We start from the raw sequence: 17,771 nt of genomic DNA, 5'->3' as shown, positions 1-17,771 counted from the left end.
GCTGGGATAGACTTAATTTTCTTCCTAGTAGCTGGCACAGTGCTTTGTTTTGGCTTTAGTCTGAGAATAATGCTGATAACACATGGATGTCACTTGCAGTCTGTCTCTCCTGCTTGAAGATTATCTACTAGTATGTTCACAACAGAAACTTGGAGAAATCTGCACTAGGGTTTACTGGTGACCTCCATCTGCTGACCTTCCCATTACTCCTCCACCATTCCTCTTCCTTCCATCTTTGTTGGCAGAAAGCACCAAGTACAATTGGCTTTGTTAATTTAGTTGGTTTGTTTGTTTATTTTGGTGCTGCTCTTTCTCAAAAAAATCATTGGTTTATGTATGAATTAATTTTCAACTATAATAAATACTATAATACCAGTGTTAATCTTTCATTAGATGCTGGAAAGAAACCCTAGCTGAGTTACCTTTCAGGCTGACTTATCTAAAGCTTTAACTTAAAAGAAAATACCTACGGGTGAGTGAGATGCCAGTGGGACACGAACATGAAGGTGCAGTAATTGATATTGAGCAAAAAGGTATATGAAATGTCTGTGCTGAGCAGCGGTGCCAGATAAATGTGGTATTTTGAAAGAAGCTATCCTCTGGCAAGAGACATTTTGTAAATGACAGATTTTGTTTTTCAGATGGACCGTGTGAAATATCAGTGTCTGGTTTTCAAGAATAAAACCATCGTAGGACCCTATTCTACCAACGATGTGAAAATACTTTTCTTACCTTGTCATTCGGGCATCTTTCAGTGTATTCTCAATGTTTCATCTTGGCCAGTTTCTGCAGATGCAGAGACAATTGTTCAGGCAGAAGCTTTGGCAAGTAGGGTGGTTCTGACAGCAGTTGCAGAAAATCCTCATTTAGAAGTGAGTTTCTGCTTAATGTGGGGGTTTGTGTGTGTGTGTTTGTTTTTGTGTTGGTTTTTGTTGTGCTTTTATTTATTTTATGAATACTTCAGTGACACTGGAAAAGAATAGGAGTGCAAGGTTATTCCTTAAAGGGTCCTGGAATTTCAGCATGGGAGGGACTATAGGAGAATGTTTATGAGAAGCTTATAACTATCTGGGAAGTTTTAGTTATGGGAAAGCATCTAGCTGGAAATGAAAGATTCTGTCTGAAAAGAATAAATTACTTTTCCATTATTAAAAGAATAGATGAGATCTTAAACATCTAATGCTTTCTAATCTGCTATGTTGGGCATTAAAATGTAACAATCCCCATTTATTTCCAATTTTAAGGATTTCTTTATTCTTTACATCAAGTAGTCTTTGTCTTGGTTTGTTATTATTGGCCACTTACAATCCTAGAGAATATTTTCTTAGTTTGGACTAATTGGAAATTAAAAGTAAGTGGATGTATAAAATGCCTTGCCTTGCATCTTATGAAGGACTACCAGATGGGAGACAGTGTGATGTAAAGAATTAAACCAGGCTTTATGTAGTCCTAAATTCAAGAGTATTGACAGGCAGAAATGGGTTTGGTGCTTTTGGAGGTGCCTGAAGAAATTACACGATAGTCTGTGGTGTCACTGATGAAAGTAAAATTTTCAGTCATTAACCTCAGCTAACTTATTTTAATTTTTTTTTCTTGAAATTTTATACTTTAATGACTTTCTGCTTTAAAGTAGTCTGTTAATTTGCTTTGGACTAAGTAGATGCTGTAAAGTAATGATATTCTAGTTGAATGCACATGAATGGATGCAATTTTTAATGCTTCTTCCATAAATTTTAATTTAATTCTAATGCTTTTTTCGTACGTATTTTGGCAAAATCCATCATTCTTCATGTTCTTCATGATGTAGTTCATTCAAGCTTGCTTCATATTTAAATTAAATTAAACCTCTAAAGCTCTATCTCTGCATGTTTTAGCATATTCCTGAGATGAGAAAAAGTACCAAATAAAAGCTGTATTTTGCTGCACATCATGACACTCAAGTGTTCCTATGCTAGCAAAAATTAACTACTGCTTAGTTAAAATGTTATTGTAGCAAGTTAAAAGTGAAGAAAATAACTAAAACTGACATTTCATGTTTGCTATCAAGAATCATAGTTTACATTTATTTCTGTTTTAAATTAGCCAAAATAATTTGATTGTGTACTCGATTTTAGTGGATAAATATTGTACTAAAACTGGCTTAATTGATTGAGGCAAAATATGTGGGAGATGCCAGATTGCATTCAACACCTTTTGATATCAAAGTAAACATGATTCTGGGATTCTGTCTACCCCTGGTAGAAGGTGTGTATTGTATGTTGGTAGAACATTAAGAGGATGGAATCCTTACTTTCCTGGTGCTTTTGTATAGTAGTGTATTTTGGAAGTTTTCCTTCCTTATAAGTTCTACTTTGCCTTAAAACCAGGTGGAAACAGGAAAAAAAGATTATCTGGATTTTGGTGACTTGAATTCTGGCAGTTGGAAGGCTCTTCCACTAAAACTTATCAACAAAACCCATGCTTTTGTGCCAATTAGGCTCATTATTAATGCCGTAAGTACATAATCTTCCTATACCTGGAAGTTAACTTCTTGTGATACTCAGTTTTTAGTACCAGAACACTTTGTTATATGTCATTAAGAAACATAGTCTGGACACTATATGTAAGATTCCTAAGAAATCTTTGATTAGTCATGAAATGAATTGTTTTGTAGTGTGGTAATTTGATTCTGCTATATATGGGAATGGTTCTGGATAGGTGTGGTGTTTTGGGGTTTTTGGCTTTTTTTTTTTTCTTTTACGGCTTAGCCATGCACTGCTGCTTTTGTGTTGCCTGATTTGATAGGATAGGGCAGTAGATAGCACAAGGATCATGTTGCCTAAACCTTCCCTCTGAGAAGTTGGAGATGTAGTCTGCTGTTCAAGCAGAACAGCTGGCTGTTCAAACAAGCAATCAAACTTGCTTCCTGTTAAGTTTAACATATTCTCTCTTCTTCTGCAGGAGCAAGAGCAGGAGTCTTAACTCTCTGCTTTGTCTCCCACTAGATAGTAATAGCCTGTATTATAGGCTACAGTATGTTCCTCCATTTCTGTGGCAGTGCAGATTTCAGGTGTTTGGCTAGGCTGGCTGTTGTTTTGTGCCATGGGAAGAGCTGGTCTGGTTTCCTTATGTGGGGGGACAAAGAAAAGACTGGCCTTATGTTAAGATGTATCAGGTTGTCTTGGTGACTAGTGAGAGTTGGTCTTGAATAGATTGTTTTTTCCAAATGACTTAGATTGCTCAAAGTTTGCCTTGCGTTTCTTGGCTTTGTCAGCATTATTGTTAGTGACAAGAAGAGGTTTAATGTTCTAATACTTTGTTTCTTCGACAGAATGCAGTAGCTTGGCGTTGCTTCACATTTTCCAAGGAACCAATTAAACCTTTGAATGACAAATTACTCCAAATGGATACTGTTTCTCAGATAGCAGCTCCATCAGTTGTAAATCATGTGATACATGCAAGCTACGATGGGCAAGTGAGTAGTGTGTAATTGGCTGGTTCTTCCTGTTACTTGCTCTCTGAAGTGATGGTTCTGAGTATCTGAGTTCATAGTAATGATTTTGGGGAGTCCACTTATTTGAACAGTATAGGTTTGTTGCTGTATAGGTTTGGGTTTGCTTTTTCTGTTTTTTTTTTTTAGTTGTTATTTTTTTTTTCCTCCTTCTCTTCAGTAATTTTCTCCCTCCCTTAAGACGAGTCAACCAAATTCTTTTTCAGGATCCTGAAGCTTTAACAGTTTGGGTTCTGTTCCATGCACCTAAGAAACAAATTTCTTGTTCAGGTATAGTAATTTAATTTTCTTTTCAACTGAAACAAATACGAATTTTAATGCATGTATGTGTTTAGAATAGCAGCAACAGGCTGCAGACTTGAAATTAAATGGTCCATCTTTGGTTTGTGTGTCCTAATATTTTGGGTATTGCATTCAGTTTTAGGAACTGACAGAGGCAGAATAGTTATATGTCTTAATCTGTTAGATGTTAACAGGGGTATTTGTACTTCAGTGTCAAACTGTACAAAATGGTTATCTATTGCAGGATGTGTGGAATTTGCTTTACTACTTTTGCTGAGGGAGTTAAATCATCACTTAAGAAAATGTATTGGTTGCCAAATAAATAATTTGAAGAAACCTCTTGACTTTTTCTGTCTTCCTAAATAGTAAATAGTACATATGTCAACTAGTTTGGCTAGATTTCATGTTGTTTTGTTTTCTTTATGGGTGGCTTCAGCCACATTTGACAGAAAGATTAAACTCTTAAATAAGATCTTGTGAGACTTTATTTTAAAGTAAAAAAAGCTAATTGCCAGGGTAATGGGAGAGCTGCTGTCAGTATGTTAAGGTTGGACAGTAGCTGTGTGAGACACACAGCCATAGAAATGGCCTTTGCTGCTAGCAGACTTGCTTGCTTTTGTTACTCATGGAATTCTTCCTAGATTCCTTGGGTCCAGCAGATGAGTTCTTGGCAAAAGTGGATGTGGAAGTGGATAGTCCAGGACCCAGCAGTGTGATTAAAAGTATTCCTCTTCGAGCAAGAGCTGGAATAGCAAGGATACATGCTCCAAAGGACTTACAGGTTTGCATGTGTTAACAATGCATGTTTCAATAATGGTTTACCTTTCCTAGTCCACTTCTATTGTAAGGTTTGGTTTTATTATATATGTGCATATACATGCATGCTACTTTTTCCAGATAATACGCCTGTCTACTAGTATGGGTTCAACAGCCAAACAGCAGCTGCCATTGAAGAATGCTGGAAACATTGATGTATATTTGAAAATTAAGGTAGGTTGTCTTGTTTCTTTTGAAATCATGAGTTTTGTGCCATTACTGTTGTATTGAAACTAGCACTGAGCCTTGGGATCCTAGCTCAACTGTATGGTTTGACAAGGGGTTACAAGTTTACATAAAGAGAATGAAAAATAGCAAAGAGATTATCTCACATTATTGGAAAAAGCATATGGGAGTTTTGTTGCTCAGCTTCAGTTACATTTGTTTTATCAACATACTTTTATGATTTTTAACAAACAGATTTTATCAAGTGTATGTCAAATATGTAAAAGTAGTGAATCCTGTGCTGCATAGGAGATACTCATTACCTAGTTGAGTAAAACTCATTTAGATAAAAACTGGATACTATCTGATACCGATAACGGTTAGTACCACTGTAGAGAGAAGTGATGTTACTTCACTAGTGGTGTACCATTGCTGTGTTGTACTTGACTTTTGAATTCTTTAAATCTCTCTCCTCGTGGTCCCTTCAATGTTTTATACACAGTTGCTGTTGGAGGTATTTGTATCTGAGTGTCCAACTTTAGAAGAGTTTTACTACTGCAGGGCTATGGGAAAGTTCTGAAGGTGCCAGGTGTATTTGAATTGTCTGACTGCATGTAAACCAGATACACAACCAAATTGTGCTGCATGTTGGAGAAATGTTTACTCCCTTAAAATAAGTAACCAACGCTCCCTTTTCCCCTTGCCCACTTCCAGACATCAGATCAGGACAACTGCTTTGCTGTTGAACCTCGAGATCTTTTCCTCCTTCCTGGAGAAGAACGAGAAGTGACTGTCTGCTTTGATCCAAAAAATGTAACGACTACAGAAAGGTAACATAAGTGATTTTATGCTGCCTATGTTAAACAGAGCTACTTTTGACCTTAATGTCATGAACAAATTGAAAGTTTTCAGTGCTGTTCCTGAGAGTCCTCATTCATTACAAGGTGGATTTCTGTGAGGGTTCACCTGTTCCATGGGTTACCTGCCTCTTTTGCTATACACAGTTTAATGAGTACCTAATATTTCCCACCACAGATCAACAGATGTCATGAGACTGTAAATAAATGGAGTAAGATCCTGAAGCTTTTCATATGGTACTTGTGTCTAAAGTACATCAAAATTTTAAAATACTTATCTTCAGCAGCTCCTTCAGTTGCTTCCCTCTTACTCACTCCACTGAGGCAAGGGAAATGTTACTTCCATTTTGCATGTGAAAAAGCTCAAGCACAGATCAGGGGCAAGAGTATTCATTAATTTTGGCTGCTGTAATCAAATGGAAGTTCAACTTTAAATCCTGAAAATTGTACACAATCCTGAAAATATGTACGCAATATATACAATGTGTACACAATATGTACACAAAAATGTACATACTCCTTTTGCAGATTAAGTGTTCATATTTTTGCACATTAGCACCTGTCAAACTTCATTCTGCAAAATGGGCTTAATTCATTCAAGTGACCATTCTGATGTTTTTGGCCATGGCAGGGGTCTGACTTACTTCACCAGAGCAGCTTTTCCTCTTTTGTTACATGTTCCTGTTTCTGCTGTAATAGAGCAAGAATGGACAAAGAAATATGTCTAAAATATATTCAGCTTCACTATCTAGCTTAGCTAGGCTTACCCAGTGCATGAAATTAAACATCTGTGCTAATGACAGTATGAACCTAATGGATAGCCATGCAAAGCAATCAGTCTTTGCTTTTTCTATGACCTTTTGCATAACTGCTTTGCTTTACAGGCTCAGGGTACTCAGTAGGGTTGGAATCTTTGCAGTCCACTTACAAGTGCTGCCAAAAGACTAATAAGCTTAGTAGCACCAGCTACTGAGAAAGAAAAAAATGACTGCTACTGCTGAACCCAGGACACTAAAGCAGGAACAAAAGTTTATGTTCCCTACAGATGGGATGTATGGCTCTGTCAGTAGGCACCATAGGAATTCAGTGACAGAGTGGAGATTCCCGAGTTTCGTTCCTGGCTCTAAGCGGGCCTGTAGCATAGCATTAGCCTATTCTTTAAAACCTTGATTTCTTTCCTGCCCTATACCTTTTTTCTCTCTTGTTTCTATTTCTGTTGTTTGGTTTTGTTGTTTTTTTAGTTTGTTTCTTTTACCTCTTATTTCAATTTTCAAACTTCAATGCAGTTTTGCAGGTGTTTCAAAATACATCTCTTTAATCTACACAGAGACTTTCCAAAATCAGTCTGTCAAAATAATCAGGAGTTAGCATGGGCAGAAAAAAAATTTGCCTAGCTGTAGTCTCTGAAAAACTTTTTGAACCATTTCCAGGTGAAATACTTGAGAAGATTATTTGTTGCATGCATATTTACAGCCCAAAGGATTTAAATTTTGCTATGCCCAGTGGTGTTAAAGGCCAGGCTGGGTGGAGCTTTGAGGAACCTGGTCTAGTGGAAGGTGTCCCTTCCCATGGCAGTGGGGTTGGAACTGGATGATCTTTAAGATTCCTTCTAACCCCAACTGTTCTATGATTCTATGCCTAAAGATGGCCTTTCTCATAAAGCTAAAAAAAGGTATTTGTATTTCCTTGTTAAGGTAGGTTAACAAGGCCTATGTATATTTTTTTTTCTCTCTAGTTGTGTTTTCGTCAGATAATCTCATTCTGTGATTTCAATTTGTTTATTTTTAAAGTTCTTTGCAAATCCTTGTGCTGCCATCTGGACCTCAGTATGAAGTGGAGCTAAAAGGTGAGGTGGTGACTGTGGAAAACAGACCTGTGTCAACAGCTGCTGGCTACCCAGACATCCCACCCATTCTATCCAACAAGCAGTTTATTGCCTGGGGAGGAGTAACAGTTGGAGCATCAGTGTAAGTATAAGCTGGGAGGTGTTTATATAGAATATCATGTTAAGTATTTTATATTGCAATTTCTGAAACTTCATGTTGATAATGCATAGGTAATAAACTAAGCTGTTTAATGACTCAAGTGAGAGAAGCAATACCTCACAATTTTTTTTTTTTTGTGCAAGAAATCTTTGGAAACAAACTGTGATCTTGTTTGAGCTTTTTGTATTCTTCAGGACTCTTTATCATTGATGCTGTAAGATTAGTGTGTTATGTAAGTAGAAATATAGTGGGAAGTATTTTCCAAGTAAGTTGATGGAAAACTTCTGTTGGCTCTTTTGATACCTATCTCTAGCTAACATAATCTGTTGTTCCAAGAGGTGATTTTATTTTTTCTTGAAATGACTTTAAAATGAATGTCCCATTTCAGGACATTTCCATGAATAAATGGATGAAGTTAATTCATATTTGCTGCAAAATATAACTAAACTTCCTATTTTTCAGGCAGCAGAAGTTAACTCTAAGAAATGACTCTCCATCTGTGACTCAGCATTTAAGACTGTTGATAAGAGGGCAGGATCAAGACTGCTTTCAGGTAACTCTCATGAAAATTTGTCTTTAGTATTTATGACAATTATCAGGATATGTTTATAATAAAAATTTCTTTGTCCTGAAGTGCTGTTCCTTTATAAATGTCAGTGACTAGCAGGCTGTGTGAGTATGTGCCTTGAGACTGCCAGGATGAACATGGTAACAGAGCTTAAGCTACACTGGCAACCTTGGGAACAGCTGAAATGCTGTAGCACCAGAGAGTCAGTACTTGGAATGATCTGTCAGTGACCCTTCTTGTAGGAGGGGTTCTAGATCTTGCTGCAGAGGACTCTGTGTACATGAGGGAGGAAGGAAATTAGAATTGGAATTAGCCTTCGGGAATTATCAGAACTGGAGTTGGCAGTTTGATTGTTTTGTTTTGTTTCTTTTTCTTTTTTACATAGTCTACAAACATTTACATCCCATTTTCCCCTCAGGTGTTCCGATTTGGTATCTAAAAATCTTAACATCGAGAGAGAATTAATGTAGTGCTGGTTAAGTTCAGTTGTACCTTATCGTGGTTGAAGGCAAAAAAATCTGTGGCCTAAACTGAAAGGCATCAGTATGCTTATTGTAGGAATATAAAACGTTTTGAACTTGGTCTTCTTTATTGCATATTAAGCACTGCAACTTTAAATATACACCCCTGTCAACTGAGTTAATCCAGATTTCGAATAAGTTTATTTTGGGTTGCAAGTGATGTACATCTTATGTGCTATGTGGTTTTGCTGTGTAGTCACTCACTTCTGACGTCTTTATTTTTAGCTGCAAAGTATATTCGGATCAGAAAAACGCTTAACTAGTAATTGGGAACTCAAAATCCGCCCCAAAGAAGATACTAACATATACTTGATATTTGCACCTACTCGAATAACTTCCTTCTTTGCAAAGCTGGAAATCAAACAGCTGGGAATTCGATCACAGCCAGGAATTAAGTTTACTGTAAGAGTTCCAACCTAACTTCTAATAGTTTTAAACATACATTTTCCATAATTATTTAAAATCTAGGACAGATTCTATCAAAAAGCTGAAACTTTCCAAGATGCACACTGTGTGTATCGCTATACTTGTTACAGATTGTACAGACACTGAATTGTACAGTTTGAACATTAGTCTCAATTTTACATGTAATTTTTCTCCTTGTGAACGAGAAGTTTTATATACTATATTATTAGTCGCCTAAGAATTTCAATGTTACAACTGTCAATAATTCTGAACTTGTCCTGTTAAATTATAGGTAGGTCTTTAATTTTCAGTAGAACTTAAAGTTTGAATAAATTTAGACTTTTTTATTTCTTGCAAATTCTTTTTGGTTCAGATTTTAAGCATCTTCATTTGTCTTTCTATAGCTCTTTATATAGTTTACTGTAGTTGGTACAGAAGTTTTAGTAAGAAGCTTAATTTCCTTTAAAGTACTCTGGTTTTTTTTGTGGTTTTCATTTTTTTTTTCTTTTTCTCCCGCACCCCAGATACCATTATCTGGATATGGAGGAACAAGCAATATAACTTTGAAAAATGTTAAAAAACTATCAGGTAGTTACATGGTAACACTGGATGGATTATTGCCTGCAGGATTAAGGAAAGCTTCCTTCTGCATAAGAAATACAGGTTCTCGGGCTGCCTATGTTAAAGCATTGTGCTTTGCAAGCCTACAAACAAAAACAGTTATGGATCCTCAGGTAATGATGGTATCTCCAGAGAAGTTTGTGCTAAGAGAAGGAACACATGAAGTAAGTATAATACCCAAATCTGAGCAAGTTTTATTAGTTCAAATTGAAATAAATATTATCATTGAGAATGTGTCTGACTAGCTCTTTATTGAAGTCTCACTTGTGTTAAATCCTCTTTCACTTGTATTGCCTTAATTTCTTGACTCATACTCCAAATGTTAGTACTAACAATAATTTTCTTTTTTCTTGTCTATTTATTTTATCAGGTGATTACTATAACATGGAATCCAATAGAAGAGGAAAATAACTTCCATAAAACAAACTCATTGGTATCAACAGTATGTTTTTTTTGCGGAGATGAAGTTTCTAGGCAGCAGTATCGTAGGTAAGTTTTACTTAGCTATTATAACAGGTAGATGTTTAATAAAGAGATAAAACTAGAGGTGTGTGTTACCACGAATATAGTTTTAGCATGCTTCCAAAAATAACAAGAGCAAACCCAAAGACAGTGATGATATGGAAAGATCTAATCAGTCTTGTGTCTGGTAGGTTATTTCATGTTGGTTTAGTTGTTTATTTGTGGTTTTGTTTACATACTGTAGCTAGTTAAGGTGTTTTTTTTTTTTAATGTTCTTGAACTTGAGTGTGTTTGGGTTTTGGGAAAGATTTTTGCTTTTTTGAATTGGAAGAGTTGTGTTCTATTTTGGTATTAGTGTCCAATGTGTACCTAGCTTTTGCTTTTAAAGAAAAGGCTCATGAAAAGAGTAGTACTGAAATTCAGTAGTCTTAAGTTTTGAACAGGATTTGCATCTTGATTTGGTGAAGACAATGTTTGAGTAGATGTGTATGTGAGAAATAACATCCGCATATGCTCATAGCACACCGAAGGAATTTGTAGATGTCTTAGCAAGCTTAAATAGAGGCTGCGTTTCTCTGTATTTCAGTTTGCATAGCTCAGGTGCACAAACACCAGCATACTCTGCTTTTAATGGCAGAAGTGGCATGGTGTATAGCAATAATGAAAAAAGTTAACAGGCAGAGCATTAAAGGGCTAGTGATCATCATTCAGTGCAAAATTTTAGAATGGCAGTATTTCACTACTGCTTTTAAATGTGATTGCCTGAAACTTCATGGAAAGTCATTGCATTCGTTGTTATCCAAATAAAGTATTAAGTATAGTTGAATTTTACTGTAAGACTTTGAATAAAATGCTTATGGAAGAGCTGTATTAGTGACTTTCATGGAAATTGGCGTATTTTAGATATTTTAGCAGATGATCGTTACTGATTTTTGTATGAACTCTTGGCGAAGGCAGTGCTTGCTATCATGGAATCTTTCTCAAAGGGCAGAAGAGCTTAGGAAAAGTTTTGATCTACTGATCATCAGAAAACCTATTAAGAAACTTGATGCACCTATATAGGTAGTGTTAGAAATTTTTATTCAGATTCTGGATGCTGTGCGTGAGTGAAATTACTTGTTGCTGATTTTATTAGTCAGCAGGCATGGCACTTAATTCATGAACATGGTGGTCTGGTTGGCTGCTTCTTGGTGGGAATTTCTCTAAAGCCTCCCTTGATAATTTGAAACAGATGCTTATTTCTTGAAATGGCTGAGTACTGTAAGCCAGTCAAACCCATTCTGTAATTGTGTACTAGAACGAGAACATGATTTGGGACTTTAGAGCAGGAATGTAAAATGAGTAACCTACCTAGTTTGCCATCTTGTGGCTCATGTTCTTTACTCCAAAAATATACGGTGTCAGTAGCCTGGTAAGTAGCTTAGACCTGAGAGTTAGTAATGCTGAGGTATACTTTCCACCTCCACAGCTCTGACCCTGTCTGAGTGCCAGGTTTCCTTTTACTGACCTGCAGCTTCCCATTTTTTCCCGACTATTTATATCCCTATTCCTCCCAGTGTTTTCTGTCCTGCTGGCAGTCATGCTCCTTGGTTCTATGTTCCTGCTGTTGACTGACACATGCTGCCACTCTGCTGTTGACTAGTCAAATTTTCCTCTCAGAAGACTTTCAGTCATGACCAAAATAGCATTCTTCTGCTTCCTGTGGTGACTGAAAAATCACTCGGATGCCTGGGGTGCTTGTCAGAAATCTAGGTAGGTGTGACTGACAGCAGAGAACAAGTGTCTTGTAAAGACAAGTGTATAGTAGCTATTATTCCAGTGGTTGCTTTCACTGTGCAGCAATAGAGCAGGTATTTCTTTAATCATTTTAAGGTTATGGAAATATTTCAGTTTTAAACAAATGCTCACAGGTTTGAGCTTAGTGTATTCAAGGAATAATAAAGTTAAAATCATGCTGGATTCTTGCCTATCTTATCAATCTTTTCAAATTGTGTTTTCCATTACTTTGTGTAATTTAATGACTCTTCTGTCTTGATTTCCTTAACAGAGCTATAATGTATAAACCTGAGGTAGAAAAACACATAATCCCAGAAAAGAGCTTATTGAGAAACATTGTATTTGATGAAGAATTTCAAGGGGAGCAGCATGTGACAGAAGGTAAGCCTATGACTTGTTAAAAGAGAAATGTGATACTTGAAAAACATGCTTTTAGGCTTGAATCATAGTTATTTGTCCACTGTTTTTTGGTTTAGTTTTGTTTTTTAATAAATATAAAAGCAAAAATTCATTTGGATAGATGTATTGGGTTTAAATGGCAAGGTTTTTGGTAGAGTGGGCTACAGTAGTGGCTTCTGTGAAGCTGCTAGAAGCTTCAATCATGTCCAGTAGAGCCAATGCCAGCTGGCTCCAAGATGGACCCACTGATGGCCAAGGCTGTGAGCCCATCAGTGATGGTGGTGGCGCTGCTGTGATAATGGATTGGGGGGTAAAAGGAGGTGTGTGGAACTGCACAACAGCAATAGCAGCCAGAGAAAGGAGTGAGAATATGTGAGAGGAACTCTACAGGCAATTAAGGACAGTCAGAACTTGGCTGACATCAAAATACACATTTCCCTTCCCAAATTAATGCCATAAATTTTTTATACTTTTTTTTGTGTTAGTATAAAATTTATTAAAATAGAATGCAGAATATTGTGAAGGCATCCTTAAAAAAAAAACAACCAAAGCCAGCCAAAGTTCCAAAACATCAAAAAGCTAACTAAGCCTGATTCTTTCCCTAAAAATTGTATGTTTCAAGGTGATAACCTAGTGAAGATACTTGGGTTCTGGAGTATGCTCTGAAGTTGTTAAGCCAGTGTTAGAGCTTAGGCATCCCTGATTATCTCCTATTGACCAATTACCAGAGTTTTGCTAATGATAGCTTTCTTTAGAAAACAGGGCTTGCCTCATGCATCTTAGTATTTTTCTATCTGTATTCGGGAGGGTACTTTCCTGAATTTGTGAAATACAGCTGATTGTTCCCTGTTTGGTCACAATTTTTTATTTACTCAAACTTACTTATGTTGGACATAAAAGATCCTTGTCCTCTTATATACTACTTTCTGTATTTGATCAATAAATTTGACTGACTGTTGTTAGCAGACAGATTTGCACAACACTGCAAATATGCTTTCAAGGAGGAGTGCTGGAAGAGTAGCTCTTGGAAAAGTAAACTAGGTTATTCTTACTCATTTTAACAATGACACAAACTTCAAGCCCTTCCTTACCTTCTTGTCACCCAGTGATGTCCAGCGTGAATAGTACAATCTTATTTTACACAGATTAGTGTTCACCAGCTTCTCAGTGGGAATATTCACATACTTTTGTTAAATGGCCTTGTAAGTCGGATACTTTGCAGGAGCTAGTAGTAGTGCCTCGCATTAAGAAATCTAATTATTTTTTTCTTTTATGCAAGATGCTGGTTTTTTAGGGGAAAAGTAAATTGTTTTTTCAACATCTAAAAGCTTTTTTATTTTTTTTTTTTTTTGCCTTGTAAGTGAAAGACAGCTAAAGAGGTGATGTTGAAAAAAAGGTCAAAGAATAGAATGTCTTGGTTATAATTGGCTCCATAGACTGTTTTGGTCTCCATTCCTCATTGCCTTAATCCACAGGGGTATTTGAAAATCTCTGGTGGTCCAACCTAAAGGCTAGGTTGGACAGAGCCCTGGGTGTCATGGTTTAGTGTGAGGTGTCCCTGGCCATGGCGGGGGGACTGGAACTTGATGATCTTAAGGTCCTTTCCAACCCTAACTATTCTATGATTCCATGAACCTATTAAGAAATTACATACTGAAGTTAGTGTTTGAAATAGCATGGTGTCAGTTTTTCACTAATCTATATACAAATACCAAGAATTTGTCCCTGGTATCTGCTATGCAGCAGAGGAAGTAATGGTTGGATGAAATGTATCCTGTGTGGGAAGTGTTCATGTCTTCATTCTGTCTATTCAACATAAAATAGCTCAAAGCAGAGGAGAAAATTTTGATTTTATTATTAAATATTTTGATGAATCATTTCAGTATTTTTAAATCATTGTCTTACGTTCCTGACCTTTTGGATTTTTACAGGTACAATGAATTAAATAAGGAAGCATTAGGTTGAGTAGACTAAGTATTGAAAAATAACTTATCTCAAGTTGAATTTCCTTCTGTGAAACCTTAGGAATTTATTAGTCTTATTTATCAGGGTGAAAAAAAAGTAAAACTTAACTTGAATTTGGCATAGAATCAAATTAGTATATGCTTATTTGTATAAAGGTGGAAAATACCTATCATGTAATTCAGAAGTTTAAAGTTGGCGTGTATTTAGATGTAAAATGTAAATCTCATGTTAATGTTGATTTGTGCCTGATAACTGAACTTGCAGTAAGTAATTTTTGAAGGATCTAGGGTGTCTTAGTCAAGAAATTATTAACTAGGTCTATATCCTTAATCTCTGTTGTGTAATTTCTGAGTATTATCAAATTTCTCTATTACTCTCATTTTTAGTATGTGATATCCCACGGGGGACAAATGATATCCATCTTTTCTATGCAAATATGCAAAAGGTTATCCTTTCTGTGGTTGGATATGCCACTTTTGATCAGGTTGAATTTCAGCAGTCTTCTGGGCGTCATTTGGAGTCAGACAGGTAATGTAGCTATAGGGCTAACTGCCTAATAATGCCTAAGTGAAGTGCATCTCCTGTCATTGAAGACTTTGATATCTGTGAAAATAGCCTTTCTTTACAAAATAATGGATCTGATGAATACCTAATTAGCTCTTCTCATTCTTATTCTGTATATAGTCTGTTTAAGCTGTTATGGTAACTTTCAAACTTTTCCCTCAACTGACACCATTAACTTTATCTGCAACTTCTTGTTCTTCATCTGAATAAGCCTGTTTGGCTTTTTTGGTTTTGTTTCTTTTTCCATAGGCTCTTCCAAAGTTTATTGGTTGTTGTAGTCCTAATAGGGCTATAACCATTTCATTCCTTGTAATGAATTCTTGACGTCTGGGATAGAAATAGAGGCTTAGTGACCATTCCTTTGTTCAGCCTTTCAGTGTAGTATCTACTATATTCATCAAAAAAATTGTCAGTGCTGAGGGTACCCCACCCCTGTTGTTCTCTTGAATAAAGCAGTCCGTAATTGTGAGGGTTTCTCTGGAGGACTGGCAGAGACCTCGTCTTTAAAATGGACCTGTCACTTAGGCAGATTGCTGTAGCATTTGGAGCCTGAAAAGGGAAAGAGATGTCCAAATCATGTATAAGTCCTACTTACTAAGATAACATTTCACAAAACCAAAATAAATATGGGTTAACCTTAACACTGTAAGGAATACATTTGCATAGGTTGCTTTTTAAGTTTTAATGTTTAAAACATAAACGTTAAAACTTTTAAAGATCCTGTTACCAGGCGAAGAAAGGGTTCTATCTCATCTGATCTAGTCTATCTAGCTGATTTCTAAATAACAGCTTCCTAGCTTTCATATATGAGCTTATCTGCCATGTATTTTGTAAACAAAGGTGTGAAATGCTAGGTCATGATGGGATTGCATTATCGATCTTTCAAGGAGGGACTTAAGAATTGGGTTTGTTTAGTGTTAAGCAAAGAAGGCTTGAGCAGGGAGAGAATCTTGTCTATGTGTATAAATACTTGATGGGGAAGTAAAGAAGAGGAAGATGGAGTCTTCCCAGTAGTGTTCAGTGACAGGACAAGAGGCAATGGACACAAATGGAAATGCAGGAAACTCAAACATTAGAAAAAAAAATCCATGTGCTTTTTGTAAATGTGTTGGATTTTTTTGTGGGTGGGTTTTTTATCTTTTCTGGTGAGGATTGTCAGACACTGGAACAGATTGCCTGGAGAGGTTGCGAAGTCTTCATCTGTGGAGAAGTTAGGAGCTGGACTAAATAATATACTGAGTAACCTGCTGTAGATGACCCTGCTTTGAATGGAGTTGGATTAGGTGATCTCCAGAGGACCCTCCTAACCTCCAGCTTCCTGTGACGTAGGACTTTCATTGCCTTATTTCTCTCTCCAGTACTCTCTTAATCTGAATAAAATATATATAGAGAAAGATAACTGCTTATTTTAGTACTTTCCAATCAAAACAGTACCTTCTACTTCTAAACATTCCGTGAAAAAATTGTTATGATATAGCTGCTGACTTAATTTCTTAATAATGAAGAATTGAATTAAATTGAAAGCCCAGGTAAAGAAGATTGTATTTCATTATTAAATCTTGAGAAATACTAAGAGTAGGCTGTTATAAGTACTCATGAGTTACTTTTATTAGTACTTTTGCTTAATGCAATCTTATTTTCAGATTTGAGAACTTTGACAGACATATCAATACAACTTTGGATGTTCTTCCTGTTAAAGGACCTCAGGGTCCTCCCTTGCCTATAACAACTGATGATCTGGTTCAGAGTAAATCAGACACTCAACAGACTTGGATTGTCAAACCAGAGTACTTAACTTTGACATCTCCTTCTATCGGTAAGTTGGGGTGTTTTTTTTCCAAAGTTAATAAAATAAGCACTTAAGTATTAAAATAACTGAACTGCATACCATACGTTTAATTATTCTCATTTGTAAATGTGGCTTGGCCAATAATCTTGCTGCAGTGACTTTACATCTAAATAGTAAACTTGGCTTGAATACAGTTTTTTTGCTAAATTGTTAGAGGTAGTGTGCTCTCTGTGTGTGTATACATGTAATATGCACTGTGAAGATCTTAAAGCATTGTGGAATTAAAAATCAGGCAGGAAATGCTTTATCTTAGTTGCATCTTTGAATCTCGGGCACTTCTGTGACTTTTTGTATGTGTTAGCTTTTTATACCTTCTTCTATACTGCAGGTGGAACAGCAGATACTGGACATGTTCAAATTGTCAACAATTCTAATAGGATGTTGGCATTTGAGCTTTCGTGGCCAGCTCACTGCCTTACTATAACCCCACAACATGGAGTTGTTGAACCAAAGTAAGTTTCTTTTCATAGATTCCTTTACATGTGAAAGTGTGTTGAGGTTTTGGAGGAATTTCTTTTTAGTTTAGGAATTCTGTTAATTTAGGAATTTTGGTTAGGTTTAGGAATTTATTTTAGTTTGTTTTAGACTATATCCTGGAACTATTTTCATCAGCTGATGTGCAAATCAAGCTTTTATATATTAGGACTCTACCCATTTATAGCCTGCATAGAGGGAATGTTCTTCTGTCACCTGAAGGTGACATTCTGTCACATAGTTACCTGGAGGACACAAAGTTTTTGAGCCTGGAATTACAATTATTATTTCAGAATTTTCCAGGAGCTGGATGGTTAACAAAGCAGAAGCTTTAAAAACCTCCTTTCACAATGGTTATTCATGTAAAAATTACCTCTGTTTAAAAACAGAAAGGACTTCTTCCCCTCCCCTGGTAACAAACAAACCAACCCCAAAATAACAGTTCTTATAAACTGCTGCTCTTCTGGGGACTTAGTGTTTTCTTCTGCAAATGTGCTGATATTCATCAGAACCTGTTTGTGAGCGTGGTTTTGTATTCTAACAAAACTGTTTTGCCACTAAGTCTTTGGCTT

At 36.3% G+C, this 17,771-nt stretch overlaps 1 protein-coding gene across 1 annotated transcript in view; it reads left to right on the top strand.

The window, feature by feature from the left end:
• Positions 1–17,771, top strand: part of CEP192 (centrosomal protein 192) — a 64,131-nt gene that overhangs the window by 24,522 nt on the left and 21,838 nt on the right. Inside the window, exons 19-34 of the mRNA XM_057397418.1 lie at positions 642–872; positions 2,367–2,492; positions 3,311–3,454; positions 3,697–3,760; positions 4,414–4,553; positions 4,670–4,762; positions 5,468–5,583; positions 7,401–7,577; positions 8,058–8,148; positions 8,910–9,086; positions 9,614–9,874; positions 10,081–10,199; positions 12,220–12,329; positions 14,699–14,840; positions 16,520–16,692; positions 17,054–17,177. Of these exons, the coding sequence (XP_057253401.1) occupies positions 642–872; positions 2,367–2,492; positions 3,311–3,454; positions 3,697–3,760; positions 4,414–4,553; positions 4,670–4,762; positions 5,468–5,583; positions 7,401–7,577; positions 8,058–8,148; positions 8,910–9,086; positions 9,614–9,874; positions 10,081–10,199; positions 12,220–12,329; positions 14,699–14,840; positions 16,520–16,692; positions 17,054–17,177 (2,288 nt within the window). The remainder of the gene's footprint in view (positions 1–641; positions 873–2,366; positions 2,493–3,310; positions 3,455–3,696; positions 3,761–4,413; positions 4,554–4,669; positions 4,763–5,467; positions 5,584–7,400; positions 7,578–8,057; positions 8,149–8,909; positions 9,087–9,613; positions 9,875–10,080; positions 10,200–12,219; positions 12,330–14,698; positions 14,841–16,519; positions 16,693–17,053; positions 17,178–17,771) is intronic.

This window comes from Pezoporus wallicus, unplaced genomic scaffold, assembly GCF_028554395.1.
Source record: "Pezoporus wallicus isolate ANWC-B61680 ecotype Strahan unplaced genomic scaffold, APGP_CSIRO_Pwel_v1 contig_227, whole genome shotgun sequence".
NCBI classification, from domain to species: Eukaryota; Metazoa; Chordata; class Aves; order Psittaciformes; family Psittacidae; genus Pezoporus; species Pezoporus wallicus.
Note: the sequence above shows the minus strand (reverse complement) of the source record. Positions and strands in the feature narration are given on the sequence as shown.